The sequence below is a fragment of the Erinaceus europaeus genome, chromosome 6 (genome assembly GCF_950295315.1).
Source record: "Erinaceus europaeus chromosome 6, mEriEur2.1, whole genome shotgun sequence".
Taxonomy (NCBI): domain Eukaryota; kingdom Metazoa; phylum Chordata; class Mammalia; order Eulipotyphla; family Erinaceidae; genus Erinaceus; species Erinaceus europaeus.
Window position 1 is genome coordinate 67355550 of NC_080167.1, and position 26120 is coordinate 67381669.

Genomic DNA, 26120 nt, shown 5'->3' on the forward strand with positions numbered 1-26120 from the left:
TCTGCCTCCGCTGACATCCCCGGGCCTTTCTGACTTTGGGCCTCTGACTCCAGGGAGTCCAGCCTGTACATCATGGTCTGTCGGGTTGTGACTCTGTCCCCCAGCTCATCGTAGTAAGTGTCCAGCTGCAGGAAGACCAGCACATACTCAGACTGTGTGCCCGCTGCTGGAGCTGGTGGTGACACAGCCGGCACTCCCAGCCATTTCTCACCCTCGGTGTCTGACTCTGATGCCCTGAAGTCCTGCTCGTCCATCATCATCCTTTGGTTTGGGACTCTCTCCCTCCACGCACTGCAGTCAGTGTCCGCCTGCAGCCAGCCCCTGGGCCGGGCCTTAGCCTGGGGGTTGGCCTGGGTCATGTAGATGGTCACTGTCACCCTGCACCTCCTGACCTTCCTGCCAGTGAGGTTCACCTGGTCCCCACTGGCAGAGCTGGAGTCTGCCTCCCCATCATTTGGATCCTCCAGTCTCTCTGGTGCGATCCTTCTATGTCTTCGAGATCTTGGCCAGGGGTGCTGCACGTGGCTTCTCAGCCATGTCCGACACACGCTCCACGTCGCTGCCACCCGGCATTTTCTACGGCTAGAACTAGTGGGTCTGGGGACACAGCAAAACATGTCGCTTCCTTCCCGTGTCCTAGAAAGTGACGTGGGGAGGCTGCTGTGTGTGGAATGTGGGCGCCTGGTTACCAGGGTTCCAAGTTCCGCGGGTTCAGGTCACTGTCATTCTCGTGTCCCTTTCTGACCTCAGTGCGCAGATCTTCCTGAGGTTTCTTGCACACACACTGTAGTACTGATTATACAACTCTGTGAATATATTGGTTTGTCAGAAAAGTAATGACGTAGTTTCCTGTCCAAAAATGTGTCACGACATTTCTGACGATCGACACAAAACCAATCATACACTTTAAATAAGTGAACTGAATGGCTTGTAAATATCTCTGTAAGTTATTAAAATGAATTTATTTATTCTATTCTTACACATATATATGTTGACATCTGAATATAAATATAATATTCATATATATATATATATATATATATATATATATTACCTCCAAGGACATTAAACTCAACTTCATTTGAAATTCATGAAGCACACTGGCGAGCTTATTATAGTCATTGGTATTCTGATAGGTCTTTTTCCTGTGAGATTTGTTTATGTCCAAGAAGTCCACAAATATCGTTGGGTCATGTGTTAATTTCTCTTTGGTCCACTGAATCTGTCATAAGACAACAATAGTGTTTGTTAGTAACAATCCCTCTTCTCAGACATCAGACCAAAGTCACAGAGTGCCTCCTCCTGGGAGTCTGTCCACTCCCGTCTCTCCTAAAGAAGGCAGAGGATTTGCTCTTTTCCCCCTTGCTCCTGGCAGGGGCACAGGTCTGCCAGGGCACTGACACAAATGGGTCTTTGTGATGTGTATGGAGACAGGGTTGACGCTCCTGTTGGGCCTACCTCGCCTTTACCTCTTTGGGGTCTGGCCCTGGGCTCCTGACAGGCACTCAGGAGAAGCTTGCTCAGCAAACAGCTAAAGGAAGGTTCTGGGGCTGGGTGGTAGCACAAGCTTATGTGCACATGTTACAGTACACAAAGACTCAGATTCAAGCCCCTCGTCCCTACCTGCGGAGGAAAGCTTCACGAGTGGTGAAGCTTTCTTCTTACTCCCTCTCTATTTCAGTTTTTCTGTCTCCATTCAATAAATGAATAAATAAAATTACACCTAAAAAAAAGGAAAAAGAAAGTCTTCTTCTTATTATTATTTATAAAGAATATAAATGTTGTTTCAGAACAACAGGACCTGATGCCTGGGAGAATATGTGGAGTTCCAGATCCTGCGCTGGATCTTCCTGCCGTCTCTCTCTGCTACCCTGGTTCCTGTGCTCAAACTCCACTGTTTCCAGCAGCCTAGCCCCACCCCCATTTTATTTTGTTTGCTTTTTGCCCTTCATTTATGTGCTAGAGACACAGCAAATGAGAGTGAAGCAGGAGAGGGAGAAAGAGGCAGCTTCGGTGTTGTTCACCTCTTGTGGAACGTCCCCCCAGCAGGTGGAGACCGGGTCCTGAACCCGGGTCCTCCAGTTCTCATGCACTGTAGTGGAGGGCCGGACTGGTCACACCACTTCTCGGCACCCAGACTCCCACCTTTACTGACTGTTTAGTCTGGGCGAGTGCTTGACCTCACTTTGACCCGGTTTCTGCATCTGTAAAGTGAAGATAATGCCCATGTCTTTGTGTCCCAGGGACGTTCCAAGAGAGTAGACAAGAGTGACGATGTGCGAAAGACTTAGGTCTCTAAGTGCCAACTGCTGTCAGCGTCATCACAGGCTATTTCAGAATGCCGACTAACCAGCCAGCAGATAAAATGATACTGTCTAAAGCCTGGCGCTCAAAGGGCCAGTTTACCTCCTTAAGGAAATCTGTCTCGGAATATTGTCGCTGTGCTCGCTCTCCCACGGCTCCTGTCCACACTCAGCGGCTCTGCTCAGCTCCCCCAGCCTAGTTCTGTATGCAGCTGAGTGACACTTGGCGTTTCCAGGGAAGGAACTCAGGAACATCAGGGACAAAAACAGACAGTTTCTCTCCTCCTCCTCTAGCCCAGTCTTTCCAGTGCCTCACTCTTCCTTTATTCATTCATTTATTCATTCACCCCAGATTCAATTGTCTACCACCAACCAACTGGGGAGCTTGAAGGAGGCCAAATTTGTGGGGTTGAAGTAAGGATAAAAAAAAAAATCAGTGGCCGCAATATTGCAATTAATTCTATGAGAAGAGAATCCCATAGTTTGGTGAGACTACAAAGCAGGACATGTATGCTGAGCCGGGGAAGGAGCCTGCAGTTATAACGGCAGAGACATCAGAGGCCAGGATCCAATCTGTTTAAAGAGCTCAGCTCTTCATCTCTTCTCTCCTCCCCTCCCCTCCTCTCCCTTACCCTCCCCTCCCTTCCCTTCCTCCCCTCCCTTCCTCCCCTCCCCTCCCCTCCCCTCCCCTCCCCTCCCCTCCCCTCTCCTCCCCTCTCCTCTCCTCTCCTCTTCTCCCCTCCCCTCTCCTCTCCTCCCCTCTCCTCTCCTCTTCTCCCCTCCCCTCTCCTCTCCTCTCCTCTCCTCCCCTCCCCTCCTCTCTCTTCTCCTCTCTTCTCTTCTCCTCCCTTCCCTTTCCTTCTCCTTCCTTCCTTCCTTCCTTCCTTCCTTCCTTCCTTCCTTCCTTCTCTTCCTTCTTTCCTTCCTTTCTTCCTCCCTTTCTTCCTTCCTCCTCTCTCCCCCCCTCTATTTACTCATCTAAAAGTCTCTGAGGGTCCCACCCAATGTACAGCACTTCCTTTGCTCCTTCAAGAACACTCTCCAGTCCTACTTCCTACTCATCCTGTCCCTAACTTCCTTCATCCAGATACCTACTCTTCTGTCATTCCTGCCTTCATCCCCCCATAGCTGGCAAAGCAGTGGAATAGTTGCGAACAGGAGCTCTGCCCAAGTGCAAAGTCAGCTCCTCCATCATGAGCCGGGACAGTGACCCCTGCGCCAGCTCCCTCGTCTCTGAGTTAAGGTGGTGTTTGTGCTCACTTCATGGTGCTGGGCCAAGAATTCATCACCCTGATTTCTATCAATTGTCTAGAAGACTTTCTGGAGGCACTGCAGAAACTTAAGTTCAGAAGGCTAGAGAGGAAGAATGGATCTTGCTGAGCCATCAAGAGAGTGTACAGCTCTGCAAATTCCGGAGAAGGAAGTTTTTTTCCTTACTAAAGCGCTGCTCAGATCTGGTTTACGGTGGTGTGGGGGATTGAGCCCGGGACGACTTTGGAGCCTCTGGCATGAGAGTCTCTATATAACCGTTATAACTCTATATATCTACCCCAAGTGTGTGGTTTGTGAGATTGCTATCAGGCAGACATGGCAACAAAACTACTGCGACGGGGAGTTGTGTGGTAACGAAGCAGGTTAAGCGCATGCGGTGCAAAGCGCAAGGACCGGCGTAAGGATCCCGGTTCGAGCCCCGGGCTTCCCACCTGCAGGGGAGTCGCTTCACAGGTGGTGAAGCAGGTCTGCAGGTGTCTGTCTTTCTCTCCCCCTCTCTGTCTTCCTCTCCTCTCTCCATTTCTCTCTGTCCTATCCAACAACGACAACATTAATAGCAACAACAATAACTACAACAACAAAAACAACAAGGGCAACAAAAAGGAAGTAAATAAATAAATATTAAAAAACTACTGCAACAGTATTATTCCCATCACATTACACCTATACTTAGAAGTTTTCAAGTGAAAAATATAATTGTTAATAAAGTTTCTGTCTAGTGCTTTTATCAAACAATGCTCTTGCTGAGACAGCATTTAAAACTATTAACACAAACAAAGGTTTACCAGAAGTTTACCTGAAAGGAATTCTCAAGTTCCTTTGAAAGGCACTGGTAGAAGAGGCTCTTATCAGCAAACTCAATCAAGCGATCATGGAACACCCGCGTGGCTTCATGCACAAAGTACAGGGCAGCCATCTCTTTGGAGTTAATAACAGTCTTGTCTGCTTGCAGAAATCCTAGGAGAAGCTATTAGGGGGTTTAAAATAACTACAACCAAACATCAGCAGGGTGGTATGTCAAAGACTAGGTTTCCGCAGGTTTCTGTCTTCATCAATGTAGAATTAGTCATGGGAAGGAGTCTCGGTTTCTGCAGGAATAAGACTGACTATTGATGGTAGCAAGTTGTAGGTAGGGGCCACTGGTACAGGACCGCCCATAGACGGAAGGACACAGGAGTGGCCTGAGCCAGGGGATTCCCGGGAAATCGGGACTCTGGACTGTGGAGCAGACGTGCAGGCTGGGGACTCGTAATTCCGATGTAAAACCCCATGGCCTTCACACTGATGCCACATGCTACACCCAGGGACACGTGCCAATGACAGTGTATTGGAAACCCCACTGAGACCTAGATAACACGACACAAATCTTCTAAAAGCTGTTGCCCGTCTCAAATATTCCATGTGCTATTTGGGGCTCCAGTCCCAAGGCAGAGAAAGAAAATGTAATCGAAGACTCTTGTTTTTTTTTTTTTTTTTAGAGATGTCCATTCACAAAATTACTTGACTAAGCTCGATGACTAAATCAGCACTGTTGAGAGCACTGCCTTGTGTAAAAAGCCAGGCATGTGAAAATTCCAGCATGTTGATGCAGTGTGTGTGTGTGTGTGTGTGTGTGTGTGTGTGTGTGTGTTGCTACCTTTTTCCCCTGCTGAAAATCTTGGTAAAACATACTGTTTACTACTCTTATTGGTTTCATGGCCGCATGTTCATCATGGAATTACTTTAATGGTTCTTTTTAACTGGCCCAAGGGATAGGCAACTAGGTAGGAGAAAAACCATTCCCCTCTAACAACGTAATCTTGACAGTACTAGCCAGCAGAGGGATGGACAGTCAGAGAGAGAATTCAGAAAAGAAGAATACATTTCTCAAATCAGTTTTAAGAACTTCAGCCAGAGAATGAATTTTAAAAACGAACCTTAAACACATCTCGAGGATTAAATATGTAGTGACATTTTGTTGGGCTTGGCAACATTTTCCGACGTACTTTGTTGTATACAGCCAGCGAACAAGAGATCATCTTATCCCCGCTCTTCTGAACTTCGTATGCAAAGTTATTGATGGAAAAGTACATCCCCAAATGAACCTTTCAAAAGGAATTTCAGAATTTATTTTGTCGCAGTTTTAGTTTTAGTTTTAGTTTTAGTTTTAGTTTTAGTTTTAGTTTTAGTCGCAGACTGTTCTAGCTAATCCCTACCAAAACACAGATTGTGTCTTAAGACGCAGAATTAATCTCATTCCAAGCGTTACTTACTATGATCCACTTTATACAACAGACCAGTACAAAGACACTCTGGGTGATACCAACTGGGGGAATTCCAACTGCTCTTAATTGACTGATGGTCTAGAAATCTGGGCCACCAGTTCTCTGCAAATGATGGGTTCCCAGCCTGCGTGTAAAGCAGCCATGTTGGGAACTGTTCTCCTTGCTCCCGTAGATGTTACTCAGAATGATGACAGAAATTTTACCTCAGCTGGACACACACACACACACACACACACACACACACACACACACACACACACACACCTAAATCACTTTTTTGAAGGGTGAATTTTTCATTGCCTGTAGAATTCCCAAGTGCTTTTTGGAACCCAAACAAAGCACTTTACAAATCAGTATTTAAATTGCGTATCGTATAAAAGAAAAACACTGGGGCCTGTAAAATAGCTCACTTTGGTAGGGGGTTGCTTTGCCATGTGCAGAGGCTGGTTTGAACCTGGCCCCCAAAGGAAGCTTCCGAGTTGGGGCTTCTTTCCCTCTCTGTATGTTTCACTCTTTCTGTCTATAAATACCAGGCTGGAGTGATGAAGCCCTGGCAGTGATAATAAAGTAAAAATAAAATACTAGATTAGTTTTTGAAAAACTAGCTAGTTAGTTTTCTAACCAAACTAGATTTTAAATTGAGCCATTTTTTTTTCTCATAAGATATTTCTGAGTTTTTTTCCCTTCGGTATTTTTTATTTTATAAGGAGAGAGAAAGAACAAGTGAATTTTAGCAAATCCAGGGTGTCCTTGCTAGTAATGAAGACTCTTGAGCTCCGTGCAGAATATATTGGATTAGAAGCTCCAAAAATAAAGCTTTGGGGTGTAAATCTTGGATATACATCAGTTATGCAATGTGTTTTTTTTCTTTTTGCATATTCAAGCATGTTTTTGCTATTTAGAGAGAAATCATAACAGTGAAACAAAACTCTATGGAGAACAAAGTTTACTTGCTAAGAGAATTTCTTTTCAACATTAGTGGTTTTAAGTTCTCAGTTTCCCATGTAAATGTCAGATGGAATTCCTTTTTTTTTTTTTTTTTTTTTTTTAGTAGAAAAGGAACTGGTTGTTGTACCTGGAAAATAGTGCGCAAGGCACTTGGTGGAGGATGAGGCAATACCAGAACAGAAAAATGTCTGAGGAGACGTGGGTTGATACTTCTCTTACCAACTGGAGGAACAGAGGCCGCCACTAGAGAGAGATCTTGAATATTCTGTGGCAAGAGGAAAGTAGAAGAGTAACTAGATCATTTCTAGAGCGTCAGTTGTTGCTACATACCCCATTTCCAACCCCAAATGGCAAGGCAATATTTAGATGTTTAAACAAAATGGTTAATATTATTCTTTGCTTTGAAACAAAGATCATGATAATAATAATCTATCTTCAGGGCTAAGGAGATAGCAAGCAACTTTTCATGCCTGAGGCTCTGAGGTGCCAGGTTCAATCCCCAGTCCTTCTATAAATCATAAATGAGAACAGTACTCTGCTAAAAATCAATCAACTAATCAATCAATCTATCTATCTACCATCCTAACACATAATTTCTCAGAAGCTTTTTAAATGTCTCAGGAAATAGCTTACTTTGGTAAAAGGAATCATGGAGAGTGTGCAATCTGTTAGCAAAGAGGATCCTGGTGATTAAGTGAGAAGTCAGGAGAAGCTGGCAAATGTGTTTCCGGGAAGGCAGGGGCGGATGTGGGCTGGAACACCTGACTCTGCATCCTTACAGCCACAGCACTGGAGAACAACCCGGAGTCCTGGGGGTAATCTCTGCTTTCATCTCCTTGACTGCAGCCTACACTCATGCCCAAGGTCTCACTTTTGACTGGAGAGGGATTTCTTCAGGCTCTGCACTCCAGACCTGTTTCTGCCCTTCTCATCTAATACCTAATCTCCCTGATCATGCTGGTGAACTGCCCCTGGATTCTTCTCTCTACATTGGGTTGGTGGTGGGTTCAAGCCAACCAGCAGGTGCATCCAGGAGCCTGTGCTAAAGGCTGTCTGAGGCAATTATCTAATTTTGTGGATGAAGAAACGAGAATGGGAAAGCTTAAGGGATCCTGTCCATTTTTGAGCAGAGGGTTTGTGATTTCTAGACAAGGAGCCTGGACTTGAAAAAGTTCATTAAAAAACAAAACAAAACTCAAGTCACCCCGATTTGGTTCAACCTAACAAAAATAAAAGCACAGGAGATTTTGACTTGGCAATATTTATGAACATACTCAACTGATGTTCTTGAAAAAAAAAAAAAGACACAGAGTCATTATACATAGGGATAAAAGATGAGTTTCCTAGACCAAGTTTTTGCTAGATTTTAATTTGTAGTAAGGAGGCACTGAAAAACACTTTATATTTTCATGTGTTCAAAAGCAAAGAGCAGGACTTCCAGAGGCAGGGCTACCGAGCAGCAGCAGCTGTGTTCCTCTCCTCTTCTCTCTCGAGTCAACTAGGAAGACCAAAGGAGACCACCTGAGACGGCAACAAGACAGGACTACAACGACTTCAGGAACCCACCAAACCACTGTGAGTGCAAGCACGTGTGGCTCATAGACAGAGAGCAGCCTAAGGAGAGGTTGAGTGGCTGGTAACAGTCCGGCAATTTACCTGTTGATGCACCACCCCCAGTCTGTTTTACCAAAAAAAAAAAAAAGACGGCTGAAGGGAGGAGTGGACTCCCATAAGACTCACCAAATGCAACTGTGAGTCTCCATTGCTACTGCCCTCAGAGGCTGGAGCAGCAGGGAGGAGGCCCTGTGCTGACATCGGGGGACAAAGAACTGACCCGGAAATTCAGGAGAAGATCTACACCTCTACTGAGATCAAACGTCTACTGAAAGAGCTACAGCAATATATTAACAGCAACACAGTCATAGTAGGGGACTTCAACAGCCCACTCTCTCAACTTAACAGATTATCCAGGTAGAAAATCAATAAATAAATGAGGGAGCTAAATGAGGAGACAGATAAACTAGAACTATTGGACATTTTCAGAGTCATTAACCCCAAGAAACTGGAATACACACTCTACTCAAGTCCACATGGGTAATTCTCAAAAATAGACCATATGTTAGGCCACAAAGACAGCATCAGCAATTCAAGAGCATTGAAATCATCCCAAGCATCTTCTCAGACCACAGTGGAATTAAACTAACACTTAACAATCAACAAAAGATTAGTAATAGTCCCAAAATGTGGAAACTCAACAGTACACTGCAAAACAACTACTGGGTTAAAGAGGAAATAAAGGAAGAAATCAAGATGTTTCGAGAGTTCAGTGAAAAAGAAGACACAAGCTATCAAAATATTTGGGACACAGCTAAGGCTGTTCTGAGAGGAAAGTTCATAGCCATACAAGCACACATTAGGAAACAAGAAAAAGCACAAATAAACAACCTCATTGAACACCTTAAAGATCTAGAAGAAGAACAAATGAACCCTAAAGCAACCAGACAAACAGAAATAACTAAAGTTAGGGCAGAAATAAATAACAATGAAAATAAGAAAACTATAAAAAAGATCAATGAAAATAAATGTTGGTTCTTTGAAAGACTGAACAAACTTGACAGACATTTAGCCAGACTCACAAAACAAAAAAGGGAGAAGACCCAAATAAATCAGATTGTAAATGAAAAAGGAGCTATCACAACAGACACTGCAGAAATTCATTATATTATGCAAGGCTTCTATGAACAACTATACGCCACCAAGCTAGAGAACCTGGAAGAAATGGACAATTTCCTAGATAACCTACGGACTTCCAAAATTAAATAAAGAGGAACTAGATGATATGAACAAGCCCATCACAGCTAACGAAATTGAAACAGTTATCAAAAACCTTCCCAAGAATAAAAGTCCTGTACCAGATGGTTTTACAAATGAATTCCACAAAACCTTCAAGGAAGAGTTAGTACCTCTACTTTTAAAAGTCTTCCAGAAGATTGAAGACACAGGAATACTCTCTTCCAGCTTCTATGAAGCCAGCATCACTCTGATACTAAAAGCAGACAGGTACACAACCAAAAACAAAAACTGCAGGCCAATATTTCTGATGAACATAGATGTTAAATTATTGAACAAAATTCTAGCCAACCAGATACAGCAGCATATTAAAAAGATTGTTCATCATGACCAAGTGGGGTTTATCCCAGGGATGCAAAATTGGTTTAATATACGTAAATCAATCAACATGATCCACCACATCAATAAAAGCAAGACCAAAAACCACAGTTGTATTAATAGATGCAGAGAATGCCTTTGACAAAATCCAACATCCCTTTATAATCAAAATGCTACAAAAATGGGAATAGATGGAAGATTCCTGAAGGTAGCGGAGTCTATATTTAGCAAACCTACAGCCAACATCATACTCAATGGTGAAAAACTGGAAGCATTTCCACTCAGATCAGGTACTAGACAGTGCTGCCCACTATCACCTTTGTTATTCAACATAGTGTTGGAAGTTCTTGCCGTAGCAGTCAGGCAGGAGCAAGGAATTAAAGGGATACAGACTGGAAGAGAAGAAGTCAAACTCTCCCTATTTGCAGATGACTTGATATTATACATAGAAAAACAAAGAATTCAGCAAGAAGATTGTGGAAATCATCAGGCAATTCAGTTAGGTGTCAGGTACAAAATTAACATTCGAAAGTCAGTGGCTTTCTTCTATGCAAACACTAAGTTAGAAGAAGTTGAAATCCAGAAATCAATTCCTTTAACTATAGCAACAAAAACAATAAATAAATTCCAAGTGGATCAAGGACTTGGATGTTAGACCACAAACTATCAGATACTTAGAAGAAAATATTGGCAGAACTCTTTTCTGCATAAATTTTAAAGACATCTTCAATGAAAGAATCCAATTACAAAGAAGACTAAGGCAAGTATAAACCTATGGGACTAGGTTAAAAGGCTTCTTTCTGCACAGCAAAAGCAACCAGTACCAAATCAAGAGGCTCCTCACAGAATGGGAGAAGTTATTTACATGCCATACATCAGATAGGAGTTTAACAACCAAAATATATAAAGAGCTTGCCAAACTCAACAACAAGAAAACAAATGACCCTATCCAAAAATGGGGAGAGGACATGGACATAATATTCACCACAGAAGAGATCCAAAAGGCTGAGGGCTTAGATGTCTCTCCTTCTCACTCCCTATCTCCCCAATCCCTCTCAATTTCTGTCTCCGTCCAAAATAAATAAATGAGTCTCAACTTTGCTCTGACTAGATTGTATACCTTTTTCAACTCAACTGGCCTTTGTCCTAACATTTGGTCCATTATCAAGTAGCAAGAGGATCTGGGATTTACTGCTCTATGGTGATGGAGGAGGAGGGAGAGGAGGAAGTGTGTGGCTTGGCAAAGGAGGGGTGCGGTGTCAACTGGGGGGGGAGAGAGAGATGTGGCCTTGCACCCCTGCAACCACAACCCTATAAGCTAACATTTCCTCCAGAAAGTACCTGAAAAAAAATCTTCATCTGTTTACTAGTGAGAGAGAGAGAGAGAGAGAGAGAGCATCACTCTGATAGATGTGGAGCCTGGGATTGAACTCAGGACCTCAGCTGGTGAGTTCTGTGCTCTGTACCTCCTCCTGAGTCCCGTGTGACACTTAGTGTGGACAACATGCTAGCACATACGATACCTTCCATGCAAGTTTTCCCGTGTCATATATTCCTCCTGAGTCCAGCAGCTGCCTGATCAACTCCAGGGCTGGCTGCGCCCCATACACATCTGGGTCTGGTTTGCTCAGATCATCAATGAATATCAAAGCCTTATGGGAGACAAAGGGTTGAAGACGCCTTAGTATGAAATAGGAATACTAACTATGGTGTGGTGTGAGAACAGACCAGATTTTAAAGATCTGATTTAAGAAGACAATTTTCTGGAAACAGTGGCAACTCTCTATCCTCCTTCACACACACTACAGCGTCATGTCTGGTGACAAATGCATTTGCCGTGGGTCAGAGGAATCTCATATTTAGTATCGCCGAGACACGTGGTTACTATTCATTGCTCACCCACTAAGGAGTGTCTGCCACTGGCAAGGGGCTGCTTCGGCTGTTTGTTTCACTTGTACCATGGCTTAGGGCCAAAACTGTCATCTGGAACTCAGTTCTTAAAATTCTGCAATAGCTGTTCAGACATCAGATAGAAACTTCAGATATTTCCCCAAATCTTGAAACACGGTCACTTTTCACCTTTGAAAAATATTACACAACTCAGGACACTGATTATGTACTTACTCTTGCAGACCGAGTGAACAGTGGCAAACACAAGTGGTCATCTATTCTCAATTCCTTAATTTGGAATCTCAGTATTTCTGCAGCAAAGACATTCACTTCCCATGTTCTGCATCACAGACTGGATGACTAAAGTCAGTCTACCTTGCTTACACTTTCATTTGTGATAGATAAGACGTCACTAAATTATTCTTTTTCAAAGTCCTTAGAATATATCAAATTATGCCCAGGCCTACCATCTACCTATATATTTTAGTTAAACTCAAGGAGATCTGAAGTTAGCTTTTAAAATTCTTTGACATTGATAGCCAACAGGGTCAAATTCAGAGACTCCTAAGGACCCATACAACTTCTTTTTTAAATTATTTTTTTTTACTGCCACCAGGGTTATCTTTTGTGCTCCATGCATCCATGGCCAGTCCCTCAGTTCTTTTTTTTTTTTTTTAACTTTTTAATTTGATAAGAGAAAGAGAAATTGAGGGTAGGCGAGGAGCTAGAGAGGGAGAGAGACAGAGAGAGCATAGCTTCCCCATTGGTGAAGCTCCCCCCAATAGGTGGAGACCAATGTCTTGAACCCGTGTCCTTCCACACGGTGACATGTGTTCTCAACTGGGTGCACGCCTGCACATTCTCTGCCCCACGCCCTGTATAACTTTCTCTTTTTAAACTTTATTTATTTTGGTTGATAAAACAGAGAGAAATTGAGGGGGCGGTGAGTGAGGAAGAGAGAGACAGACAGACACCTGCAGCGCTGTTTTCACCGCTTGTGAAACTTTCCCCCTGCTCATGAGGACTGGGGGTTTGAACCCTGGTCCTTGTGCATGGTAATACATGCACTTACCAAGTGCGCTACCCCTGGCCCCATAACTTTTTATTAATGAATCCTGCAAGTCTCTTAAACCTCAATTCATTTCATTAATACCAGAGCTATTTACTGATTCTAACTCTCAAATGTGATAGAGGGCTTGGCTCAATGGGCAGTTAATAATGTTCCAAGCAGAGAGTAACTAACACTTCTCCAAGAAGGGAAGAGTTGGCCAAGTGGTTCCACTGGGTACCTGACTTGAAGCTGTGGACGCCACACACTCTCCTTGCTATCCTAGGTAGTCTCAACTCATGCTGACAGGAAGCGAATGTGCTACAGCAAACGCTAACAGGACAGTTGGGATCTAATTCATTTGTTGGTCTTCTGGTCTGAGAAAATTTAGGTCATGTCCCAGTATTTTCCTGCCTTAGTAATTGTGAATCAGTAGATTTTAGCATGTTGGAAGCTAAATTACACTGATTTAAAAATCAAAGTCTCCATCATCAAGGAAATTGTCACTGGAAACACTGCTTATGTTTCCTCGCACTGGTTAAGCTTTTAATGATATAGTCAGTGGTTTCAATGACATAAGCACGGTATTGGCTAGAAGCTCAGTTTTCTCTTGACTGGTACAAGCTGATTAGATGCTGGGGTGAGATGCACTTTACCTTGTTGCTTTTAGGTGCTCCGAGAGTGTCATTCGTTCTTCTCATTAACTTCCTGAGGATCAGCTCCTTGGTTTTGGCAGCTGTCATGCTGATGCTAAAGTTGATTGTAGAGACCGTGATTCCTTTACTATCATGTCTAAATGAACTTTCATCACTTGTGATATCTGACTTTCTAGTTGCTTTATCTGCGATGCCAAATATAGAAAAAAGATAACTGGAGAGACTTTAAGAATGTATTTTATGTTAAGGTGTTAGTATTAAAATGACATAGTTTTTACTAGATTGTTAACATTTCAAGAAATTAGTCTGGTTTGTGAGAAGTCAGCTCTGAAATGTTTCCAAGTGGTTTCTTAATTTCACATGAACACAGCCTTCTTGTGCTTTGTAACAACAGTCAAATACAAGAATGTGAGAGTCTAGAAAAATCTCTCTTTTCATTTATTCATTTTCCCTTTTGTTGCCCTTGTTTTTCATTGTTGTTGCAGTTATTATGTTGCTATCGATGCTGTCGTTGTTAGGACAGAGAGAAATGGAGAGAGGAGGGGGAGACTAAGAGGGGGAGAGAAAGACAGACACCTGCAGGGAGCCAGGCGGTGGCGCAGCAGGTTAAGCGTACATGGCAGAAAGCTCACGGATCTGCATCAGGATCCTGGTTCGAGCCCCTGGCTCCCCACCTGCAGGGGAGTCACTTCACAGGCGGTGAAGCAGATCTGCAAGTGTCTGGCTTTCTCTCCCCCTCTCTATCTTCCCCTCCTCTTTCCATTTCTCTCTCTCCTATCCAATAACAATAACAACAATGATGATAAACAACAAGGGCAACAAAAAGGAAAAATGAATAAATAAAGTTTATTAAAAAAAAAAAGATAGACACCTGCAGACCTGCTTCACCGCCTGTGAGGCGACTCCCCCGCAGGTGGGGAGCCGGGAGCTCGAACTGGGATCCTTACACCGATCCTTGCACTTCGAGCTACATGAGCTTAGCCTGCTGTGCTACCGCCCTACTCCCCACTTTCTCTCTCTCTCTCTTTTTAAACCAGAGCACTGCTCAGCTCTAGCTGATGGTGGTGCAGGGGATTGAACCTGGGACTTCGGAGCCTCAGGCATGAGAGTGTCTTTGCAGAACCATGATGCTGTCTCCCCGCCGCCCTTAGAAAACCCCCCGTTCACTTATGCACCATAGATACATGACTATTTATGCTTTGCAGCATGTAGATTTGTGACCCCAGGAGATGGTGCCATGACTAGCGCACTGGACTCAAAAAATGAGGCCCTGAGTTCAGTCCCAGCATCACCAGAATGATGCTCTGGTTCTTGCTCTCCTGTTGATAATAATAATGTATCTTAAGACCATTCAAGTCTATGGTATGTTATATTTATAATGAAATGACACATAGATAGAAGATTACAAGCAGGATGTAGTTTGTCTACCAAAGGGCTTCTCATGAGGAGACTTGCCCTGAATGACAATCATCCTCAGGAGGGTAATTCGGGATGGCGCCTTAGAGCAAATGGAAAAGCAAAGACAAGGTAATACCTCCCCCCCGCCACACACACACACTGGGAAGCAACTTGTGGCCAAGTTCTGTCTCCCTTTGTGCAGCTGGGTCACACACTTTCCTTTTAAGAAGTGAATCCGAATATTCACAAATATGTGTGCTGTAAAGTCACAAAGCAGGGACTAGACAAAGTCAAACCCTTGTGTTCTTACTATAGAACTCAGGTTGCCAGAGGTGGGGATAAGGGGGACAGGGGTTCAATGAGCTCTGGTGGAGGGATACTAGCATTGTGGCTGTGGGCACAGTGGAGAAACATTCAGTTGATGTAGCCCTAAAACATATGCAGTTTCAGGTGCATGATTAGTAACAATTTGTTCGGCTTTATATGTCAACTCTTGTTTCAGCCACCAGGTTCTAGATGCTAACATGACGCCAACCAGACTTCCGTGGGCAGATGACCCCACCAATGTGGAGCCCTGCTTCTCCAGAGCCCTGCCCCACTATGGAAAGAGAGAGACAGGCTGGGAATATGGATCGACCTGTCAACGCTCATGTTCATTGGGGAAGCAATTACAAAAGTCAGACCTTCCACCTTCTGCAACCCACAATGACCCTGGGTCCATATTCCCAGAGGGATAAAGAATAGGAAAGCTATCAGGGGAGGGGATGGGATACGGAGTTCTGGTGGTGGGAATTGTGTAGAATTGTACCACTCTTATCCTATGGTCTTGTCAGTGTTTCATATATAAATAGTATTATATATCAACTTGACTAATTTTTTTCAGGGTCTTTTTTTTTTATTCAAGAAAGGAGACATTAACAAAACCATAGGATAAGAGGGGTACAGTTCCACACAGTTCCCACCACCCGATCTCCATATTCCATCCCCTCCCCTGATAGCTTTCCCATTCTCTATCTCTCTGGGAGTATGGACCCAGGGTCGTTGTGGGTTGCAGAAGGTGGAAGGTCTGGCTTCTGTAATTGCTTCCCCGCTGAACATGGGCATTGACTGGTCGATCCATACTACCAGTTGACTAATTTTTTTACAAGTCAAAAATAAATCTAAAAATTACTATACTGAAAAAAAAAAAAAAACCAAGTTAGGATTTTTTTTAGTCTGAGGGTCTTAAAGCCTTCATGTGTGTTTCTATTGCACAGTCTTATTTTGGGACTTTTATGTAACTTTTCTATTGACTTTTTTAAAGCATTAAGAACAGAGTCTACAGTTAACTCCTTCAGGTACTTCTAGACTCAGGAAAAGGCCCCACTGCTAGCCCAGAGCACCTGCTGTCCTGCCAGAATGACTCCAGCTTCTGAACAGAACATTTTACAAGGATATTGGCCATTTCAATTGCCCATGGAAATGTTCACTCTGAGATGTCTAATTTCTAATATTATGAAACACCTTTTGACACCATTTTGTGATACACACCTAGACTTACAGTTGATGACTTGTGAGTGTCAGCAATCAAGATGTTGATGTTCTGTTTCAGGCTATTGGGATAAATGTTGTAAGGATTAAAGATTAGCTTATACCAGGCATATCAATAAAAATAATGGAACTATCAAGATGTGGTTGATTTGATTTCTGTTGTTTCTTGAGTTTGTTTTCCTGCTTACACTGTTACAGATAAAATCCACACCACCATTAAAAACGGTAATCATACTCAACAAAACATTTGTGTACTCTCAAAACAAACAGTGCACATTCCTACCATGCCAGGCTATTAGGTATTTTCTATGGATAGCAAATCATTAACTCATTTTTCCCTTTAAAAATGCAGTTTTGGAGGCTGGGTGGTGTTACACCTAGCTGAGCAGTTGAGCAAAAGTTACTGTGAGCAAAGTCCCAGGTTCAAGTCCCTGTCCTCACCTGCAGGGGGAAAGCATCTTGACTGGTAAAGTACAGCTGCATTCTTTCTTTACCTTTCCCTCCTTTCTCTCTCCCTCTCTCTCTGCCTTCCACTCTCTCCCTCTCTTTACACACCCCTCAAATTCTCTCTATCCTATCAAATTAAAGATAAAAAGAAAAAAAGAAAGAAAAATGGGGGGCTGGGCATTGGTGTACCCAGTTAAGCACAAGAAGTCGTGCAAGGATCCAGGTTCAAGCACCTGTTCCCCACCTGCAGGGGGCACACTTCACAAGAGGTGAAGCAGGTCTGCAGGGACTTTTCTCTCTCCCTCTCTATCTCACCCTCCCTGATTGAATAAAATGGGCGGAGTGGGGAGGAGGGGAGCAAAAATGGCCTCCGGGAGTGGCGGATTTGTTGTGCAGGCACTGATCCCCAGCAATGACCCTGTTGGCAACAACAACACACAAGAACTCCATTTACCTTTTTGCACAATTTGGATTTCTCATTTTTCTTTTGGAACAGAAGGACAGAAGGCAAGTTCATGTAAAGGTAAGTTTGTGTTTGATATATATATGGACTGGGGACACAGCAGAATGGCTATGCAGAGAGACAGCTTCGTTCCTCAGGCTGGAGGCCCTAGGTTTAACCCGCAGCACCACCATCAGCCAAAGCTGACAAATGCTCTGGCCAGATTCCCTTTCCCTCTCTCCCTCTCCCTCTCCCTCTCCCTCTCCCTCTCCCTCTCCCTCTCCCTCTCCCTCTCCCTCTCCCTCTCCCTCTCCCTCTCCCTCTCCCTCTCCCTCTCCCTCTCCCTCTCCCTCTCTGTCTCCCTCTCTCATTAAAATAATACACACACACACACACACACACACACACACACACACACATACACACACACACGGTACAGCAAAACCAACTGTGCAGTTGCTTTGCAGTGGGAGCTGGGCTTGAACTTGGGTCATGTACAAGCAAAGCTGTGATTCTCTGGGTAGCTAGCTGGTCTTATAAGTAACACTTAAAAATTTAAGTATATTTTCCTGGGAAGCGAAGATAATTTACAGTTTCACTCTGTTATGTAAAATACTTAGTTTAAACCTAGTTATATTTAAAACAAATGTAAGAATTCTTTGAATTTTTCATTTAAAAAAATCAATCTAGTTGATATTTTGGAATGGTAAATATTTTCTTCATAACTCTTTTTTTGAACCAGTCTGTACTTTTACATAAAAACTCTACTCTTAAAGACAGGGAACAGTTATATATAATAGCAAACATTTTTTTTTACCAGACAAATCAGGTTTGGAGTTTAATTTGTATACCACCTTGTTTTCTTGATTTCATTAAATAACAGAACTTCTCCTAGAATTGATCCGCATTTGACATCATAAGCTCCTGAATTTTCCAGCCTTGCAAGCATCTGATTGATAGTGACAGTCTTTCCAACACCAAAGTCTCCTAAAAGGAAAAACAAACAGACTAGGTTAGACTTACAGGCAAGAAAATAAACAGACAACATATTAAAATGGAAAATTACATTTTCTTTTCTTTGAAAATGGTGTGAAACTGCCTCTTAGCTCTTCCCTTAAAAAAAAAAAAATCTTGGGGTTGGGCAGTGGCGCAGCGGGTTAAGCGCACATGGCTCAAAGCGCAAGAACCGGCCTAAGGATGCCTGTTCGAGCCCCCGGCTCCCCACCTGCAGGGGAGTCACTTCATAGGCGGTGAAGCAGGTCTGCAGGTGTCTGTCTTTCTCTCCCCCTCTCTGTCTTCCCCTCCTCTCTCCATTTCTCTCTGTCCTATCCAACAATGAACAACATCAACAATGGTAATAATGATAACCACAACAAGGCTACAACAAGGGCAACAACAAAAAAAAAAGGGGTGGGGGAATGGCCTCCAGGAGCGGTGTATTCATGGTGCAGGCACCGAGCCCAGCAATAACCCTGGAGGAAAAAAAAAAACTTACAATCTGTTCCTTTAATCCTACTACAAATCATGCTGTTTATCCTGTAGCAGGACAGTTAAATAGAAGTGATTTCCCTAAGATTCTTTTGCCAACAAATCTGACGCCAAACTCTTCACTGCAGTGGAGCAGAGAGTTGTGACTGTCATTCCCCATCTGTGAAGCCAATGCAAACACTTCCTTCAGGCCATACTGAAGGTACTAGAGGGATTATCTTCAGTTTGCCTGCATATTTTAGCATGCTACTGGGCATGTTCCATTTTCACCTTCAGTGAGAGCAAACACAACCCAGAGAATTAGAAAAGATCTCCCCAGCTGCAGGGCAAAGCTTCCCAAATGGCGAAGCAGGGGTCAGGGGTGCAGGTGTCTGTCTCCTTCTCTCCCTCCCTAACACCTTCTCCCCTCTCAACTTCTCTCTGTTCTATCAAATAAATAAAATAAAATAAATCATAGGGTGGATGAACCCAAGGTGAAGAAAAACTGAGAGTTGTATTAACACGGCACTGAAACATTTTAACGGAGCTGAGAAACTGTGATATGTAGACATGTTTTCAGTGGGACCGACTTCTCTTTATCTTTTCCCTGCATGCAGTGATGAGGTAAACTTAAACCGTTCAGTGACATTTCCATTGCCGGTCCTCTCAGGACCTTGGCTCACTGGCTGTGGTGGTCATACTTATGATAATCTAATAATTCTACTTCTGGAATTTTTCCTGACAGGAGTGAGAAGATGAAGGGGATTTATAATGTCTCGTGTTGATAAACACAGAGGGAAATGGGCAAGTATGTGGGGATGTGTTAAGTTCACGGACAAAATCACACAGGTTTTTAGCATCTATTTTTCCCTCACATAATAAAATGGTATAGCTGACCCCTAGCTCTGAAACCCTCTTTCTTTAAATACTTGCAATACTGTTGTATGCTTTACATTGGGTTGTTCTAGCTCTCCCCCTGCCAAGAAAATTGGTTCAGTCCTGCTAGTTTTCGCGGGCCCGCTTGTCCCCGCCCCAAGGAACCCCTGGGAGAGTTCCAGAGTTCAAGAGTTAGAGAGGGCTTGGCGCTGCCGCGGGGGAAAGAGGCAGCAGAGTTCTGTTTGGTGATTAGTTTGTCTTAGTTTATAAATCGTTGTTCCTGAATAAAGAAATACAGCTTCCCTGCCCAGCCGTACGTCTCTGGTCGTCTCTGTTACCCGCCCGTGAAGCTAGCCCGGCCAGCTGGAGCCTCCGAATTTTAACACAATACCTGTGAGAAGAACAGGACAGGAATGTCCCAGTAGAAGACTTGTGAGAAAAGAAATACTTGTTGTGTCTCTGGTAGCGATGTGGTTGATGCTCTCTCCATATTCTGCGATCTTCATGAGGTTCTCATTGGGTCCTTGAGAATCGGCTAGCAGTGAAGTCCCTAAAGCCAGAGACCAAAATCAGACAGCTCAGAAACAAATGCTAGCCTGATTCATACAATGGGCACTCTAAAGCAATTTCAGCACATACAGATAAGCCAAAATTGTTACAAGGTTCTGGGGCACTGGGCTGATCTCGGAAATGGGCCTTTCATGGATTCTCTCAGCCGGTGAATTGACCAGACATATTCCTCAGTCTACCACATACGAACAGTCTTCAGATCTGCCATAAACTGCAATGTAAGCATATCTTCCTCCTCCTCTCCATTAAAAGTGGAGAAAGTAGCTCTCTTGACACAACTTCTTTCATTTTAAACTTTACATTAGTGACTTAATAGTGGTTTATAGGGTTGTCAGGTTAAAGGAGTATAGTTCTAGCCCATGCTTCCCACCGAAGTTCCATGCTGTCCAATCCAGTGATCACCATCATGGTTCTCACAGTCATAGAGACAGCTGGCCATTTCTTTTTTAAAGTTCACGTCTTTCCCTTCCTACTGGAATGCTCCATTATACAAACATGTACATGTATAGCTTGCTCACTCTCTCTCTCTCTCATTTATTTATTTATTTTTTTGCCTCCAGGGTTGCTGGGGCTTGGTGCTGGCATTTCAAATCCACTGCTCCTGGTGGCCATTTTTTCCCCATTTTATTGTATAGGACAGAAAAAATGAGAGAGGAGCAGAAGACAGAGAGGGGGAATGAAAGACAGAAACCTGCAGACCTGCTTCACCTGTTGTGAAGTGATCCCCCTTCAGGTGGGGAGCCGGGGGCTCGAACTGGGATCCTTGGCACAGGTCCTTGCACTTTGTATTGTGTGCGCTTAACTGGGTGTGTCACCGCCTTACCCTGTACATGCTAGTATCTCTAATCTTTAATTGTTGTCGAACCACTTGAAATCAACATATTTATTAGTAAAACTCAGCTGAGTAGTGGCAAGTTTCTATGAAACAAGACACACTTATGTACATACATATAGACTCAAAAGAAAACAAAGCTCTCTTGACCCCACAGCTTCCCAAAAATGACACCCCAGTTCATCTTCACCCCTCCTACACAGCCCAAACTCTCAAAGGGTGGAGCAAGAACACAGCTCAACTTCCTCACCCATAGTCACGCTTTCCTTAATTAGAAATCAGTCAGTCAGGAACAACACAACAGACCCCTCTGTGGGCCCCCAGAGGACCTTGCCCTCAATGTGGATCAACAACGGTAGAGAAGGTTCCACCCTCCAAAGGGAGGCTGGACAACATACTCTATGTTCCACCTGAAGAAGATGGGTCTTGAAATTAGGGCAGCTTAGAACCTTCCTACTCATGACCACAGAATGTGAGCTCAGATCTACAGGGATGCAGAGGTCACAAAGGCTCCTAAGCTGAATATGGGCCCCAGATCACATCAAATTGATGGGGTTTACAGTCAACAGTATTTATACCCCTTTTCCATATTAGGGAGCTACTCTCTTCCCTGACCCAGCTTTCTGGTCCTTTTTCCATCCATGACATCATCTCCCCAGACAATAACTTGGATCCACCTACATATCAGATGTCAGGCTCAGGAAAGAAAATTAAACAAAGGTACACACTGAATAGTCTTTCTCATCTCTTAAACCCTAGCTATTTAATTCCTATACCATGTATGCTGTTCAACGCTTTAAACTTAGTGCATTCCAAAGACTATTTGTACCAGTAAAGACATCTTTTCCTCATCAATATTGTTGTACCTAAAATAATAAAAAACACATGACCAGTGTATCATGGTGTTTCCACTGCTGTAAGTAAAGTGGTGTCTGTGCAGCCTACACATGCCATTTTGCAGATCTGTGCGGTGATTCCTTGTAGGTGGGGTTGGGTTGGGAGGCCATTAGAAACTGTTATGCTAGGGGCCAGGCAGTAGCGTAGCGGGTTAAGCGCACATGGCACGAAACTCAGGGACTGGCATAAGGATCCAGGTTCAAGCCCTCGGCTCCCTACCTGCGGGGGGGGGGGGGTTTGCTTCACAGGCGGCGAAGCAGGTCTGCAGGTGTCTAGCTTTCTCTCCCCCTGTCTTCCCCTCCTCTTTCCATTTTCTCTCTGTCCTATCCAGCAACAACAACATAAATAATAACCATAACTATGATAAAACAACAAGGGCAACAAAAAAGGAAAATAAATAAGTAAATAAAATATTTACAAAACCCAAACTGTTGTGCTGTGTAATCCGCACAGATGTGGGCAGATTGCCCTCCAGAGTTTGAAAGCATTTCTCATGCTTTTGGCCAAAAGTACCAAGTTGTGAGTTATCCTCATTCATGTTGGTGGGGAACTGTCTTTCATCCCCCCTTAGTTTAAACTTCTCTCATGAGTCAACTCTTTTTATATTTCAGAGTCTTTTTCTGTAAAATGTTGACTCATATTCTTATTTTTTTCACAGAGTGTGCAGCTGTTTTTTCTTCTTACCTATAGTGATTTTTTTATTTATCACAGAATTCAGCTCTTTGTGATCTAACTTGACATATGCATAATATTTAGCTGTTTTTCTCTGGACATATTTTATGTCATATTTAGAAAAAAATCTTCTTAATTACAAGATTACAAAAAAACCCTTCCATTTCTTTTAATGCTTTTTAAAAAAATACATATTATTTATTTACTGAATAGAGGCAGAAGAAATCACAAGAGAAGTAGGAGAGAGAGAGGGGGAGACGAGAGAGAGAGAGAGAGACAAGAGAGAGACACCTGCAGCACTGCTTCACTGCTAATGCCTGCCCCTGCACATGGGGCCCGGGGGCTTTAACTCCTTGAACTCAGGTCCTTGTACACTGTCATATATGTGCTCTACCTGGTGCGCCCTTGCCCAAGCCCTTAATAACTCTGAAATTCTCTGATGAGAGAAATCTGCCCTCAAAGTCATTCAGTTAGCATTTATTGGATTGCTGTTTTCTAAAATACTCTGATAATCACCAGACCTAGAGCCTCACCCATGGAAATCCTGTCCTATACCCCCTGAGTCACCTTCCTGGTTCCAAGTATATAATTCTCACAACTACCCTCTCTCTCTCTCTCTGCCTCCATGGTTAACACTGGGGCGTGGTGCCTGCACTACGAATCCACTGCTCCTGGAGACTATCTTTTCCTTTATGTTGCCATTGTTATTTATCACTGTTGTTGTTGTTGTTGTTTGATAGGACAGAGAGAAATTGAGAGAGGAGGGGAAGACAGAGGGGGGAGAGAAAGATAGACACCTGCAGGTGAAGCAACCCCCCTGCAGGCGGGGAGCTAGGGGCTCGAGAACCTGGATCCTTAAGCTGGTCCTTGGGCTTGGCGTCATGTGTGCTTAGCCCACTGCGCTACCACACACCCCCCTTAACAATTACTCTTACCTCTCTGAATCAGAGTATGAATATTGGGAAGTAATTCTGTCCACAGCACAAATTCACATTGTTGTATGTCCACAAAATACCAAAACATAGATTGGTGACCAGCTGGGAGCTTTATGCCTGCATTTCAAAATGAATAAATACATCCACATCAGAAAGGTATTCGCTGGTGAATATTTCAGTAGTAACCTGAGGTTTATCTGAATTATCTGATTGTTAAACCAGAAATAGTAACTACTTACTAAGGGTTTACCCAAATATAGGAAACAGACTTCTGTTTCTTCTAATCTTTAGTTGCGTACGCAAAGTTTAATTAATTTTTTGTGTGTTCTTTATGTCTAGGAAGTATCAAAAATCATGAGCTGATAGCCTAAGTCATGCTACTAGCATGTGTTGTATTATTAAATGTCAGTGGAAGACTTATTGTGGTCAAGTCAATATACTGATTTGAGAACCTCAATACTAACTTGAAAATAACATTTTGATGTAGCCTCAAATGTTATCGCTTCTGTTGTTTATGCTCTTGGTATTAAATTAAAAAACAACTGTTTAGATCAATATCAAAGAATTCCTTCCTTATATAAGGAAAGCATTTGTAGTTATTTTTATAACCCTGAGACTGTTTCTTACATTTATTTCCTTAATTCATTTCAAGTCCCAGGTTGTCAGAGGTTAACACAGGGGCTCAATTTTATTATTCTGAGGGCAGGCGCCACTTGGGCCATTTGCTGAAGAGATTATCTTTTCCTTAATGTATTTTACATATTTGAACTATTGTAAGAAGTGTGGGCATGGGTATATAGCATAATGATTATGCAAAGAGACTCTCATACCTGAGGCTCCAAAGTCCCAGGTTCAATCCCCTGCACCACTAAAAGCCAGAGCTGAGCAGTGCTCTGGTAAAATCATTAAATAAACATTAAAAAAAAGAAGTGTCATTATTATAAGAACTGATATTACTGTAAGTGTTATTACTGTAGGAAGTGTTATTATTCATTAGTTCTAAGAACTTTTTGTAGAACCATTAAGACTTCCTACATAAGCAGTCATGTTATCTGTGACTGTGACTAGTTTTATATATTCTATTCCAAACCAGATGAATGTCTTTTATCTACTTGTATCCTCATTTATTTGCAAGAATTCTAATAGAGTGTGAGAGATGCCAAGTTTTGAAAGAGGAAAAACAGAAAGAGGAAAACAGCTCCTGTCCCTGGTTTGCTGAAAGCTTTCATTCCTTAGTCTCTGAAAGCACAAACAGGTTTTCTGCTTTGTCTTGTGGTGCCAGTCTCCCGCATGCACAGCCGCCCCTCTCTGAATCACGTCTTCACTCAGAGAAACAGGCAAGGTGACACAGCACCTGAGCTTCCTGCAATGACGACGACACAGCCCCCATCCCCCATGTGGTGCCCTGACTTGAACCTGGACTGCACACACAGCAAGACACACTCTCTGCTAAGTAGGGGTGTGTGTGTGCGCGCGCGTGCGTGCGCGCGCACGCGTGTGTGCATGAACAGGAGAGGGGGTGGGCATGGGGTGGTGCACATCTGGAGGAACACACATTACAACACACAATTACACAATTACACATTACACATTACACATGTTACAATGCACAAGGGCCTGAAAGTGAAGAAGTCCTTTTGGGAATGATTTGGCTTTGCCTAAAATCAAATAGGAGTCTAATTCCTTCAGTCTCTTTTTATTGGCATAAGCATACTGGAGTGTATGTTTTAATCACCCTTTATCTTTAACCTTCACATATGAAAAGTGGGCCTGATCACTATAAACCCAATCATAAATAGTATGAATTGGCATTCTCAAAGAAACATTTTTTTTATTTTAAAAGATTTTATTTATTGGGTAGAGACAAAGAAATTGAGAGGAAAAGGAGAGGTAGAAAGAGAAAAAGAGAGAGACCTGCAGCACTGCTTCACCAACTGCAAAGCTCTCTCCCTGCAGTTGGGGCCAGGGACTCAAGCCAGGGCCCCTTGCTCATTGTAACATGTGCTCAACCAGGTGAACCATCACCAGGCCCCAAGAAACATAATTTTGTGGTGAAAAAAGATGATGGTCTGGTTGAAGGTGAAATGTATTAATATCTATCTTGGGGAAATGTGGAAATGGACCTCATGACAACAGTCCTACAAATCGACATTTCCTCTGGAAAGTCATCCTGGGGGAGAAAAAAATAAATCACAGACAAGCAGTGCATGGAAAAAGAAAAGAAATTATACTCTCGTGGCAATGGTCATGTAAATCATTAATTCCCTAATAAAATGATAAAACAATTAAACAAAAAAGAAGGAGGAGAGGAAGAGGAAGAGGAAGGAGGAGGAGGAGGAGGAGAAGAAGAAGGAGGAGAAGGAGAAGAAGAAGGAGGAGGAGGAGGAGGAGGGGGGAGGAGGAGGGGGAGGGGGGGAGGGGAGGGGGAGGGGGGAGGGGAGGGGGAGGGGGGAGGAGGGGGAGGAGGGGAGGAGGGGGCGGAGGGGGAGGAGGGGGAGGAGGAGG

At 43.3% G+C, this 26120-nt stretch overlaps 1 protein-coding gene across 5 annotated transcripts in view; it reads right to left on the reverse strand.

The window, feature by feature from the left end:
• Positions 1–26120, reverse strand: part of DNAH14 (dynein axonemal heavy chain 14) — a 283313-nt gene that overhangs the window by 120675 nt on the left and 136518 nt on the right. For 4 of the 5 annotated variants that reach the window (XM_060192438.1, XM_060192437.1, XM_060192436.1 and 1 more), the window contains 10 exons: positions 23616–23732; positions 20101–20259; positions 18221–18353; positions 16478–16539; positions 13550–13734; positions 11479–11607; positions 6915–7052; positions 5492–5659; positions 4372–4542; positions 1055–1222 (listed from right to left, as the gene is read on the reverse strand). In XM_060192438.1, the coding sequence (XP_060048421.1) occupies positions 1055–1222; positions 4372–4542; positions 5492–5659; positions 6915–7052; positions 11479–11607; positions 13550–13734; positions 16478–16539; positions 18221–18353; positions 20101–20259; positions 23616–23732 (1430 nt within the window). The remainder of the gene's footprint in view (positions 1–1054; positions 1223–4371; positions 4543–5491; positions 5660–6914; positions 7053–11478; positions 11608–13549; positions 13735–16477; positions 16540–18220; positions 18354–20100; positions 20260–23615; positions 23733–26120) is intronic. The other variant, XM_060192440.1, reaches the window with a different exon arrangement.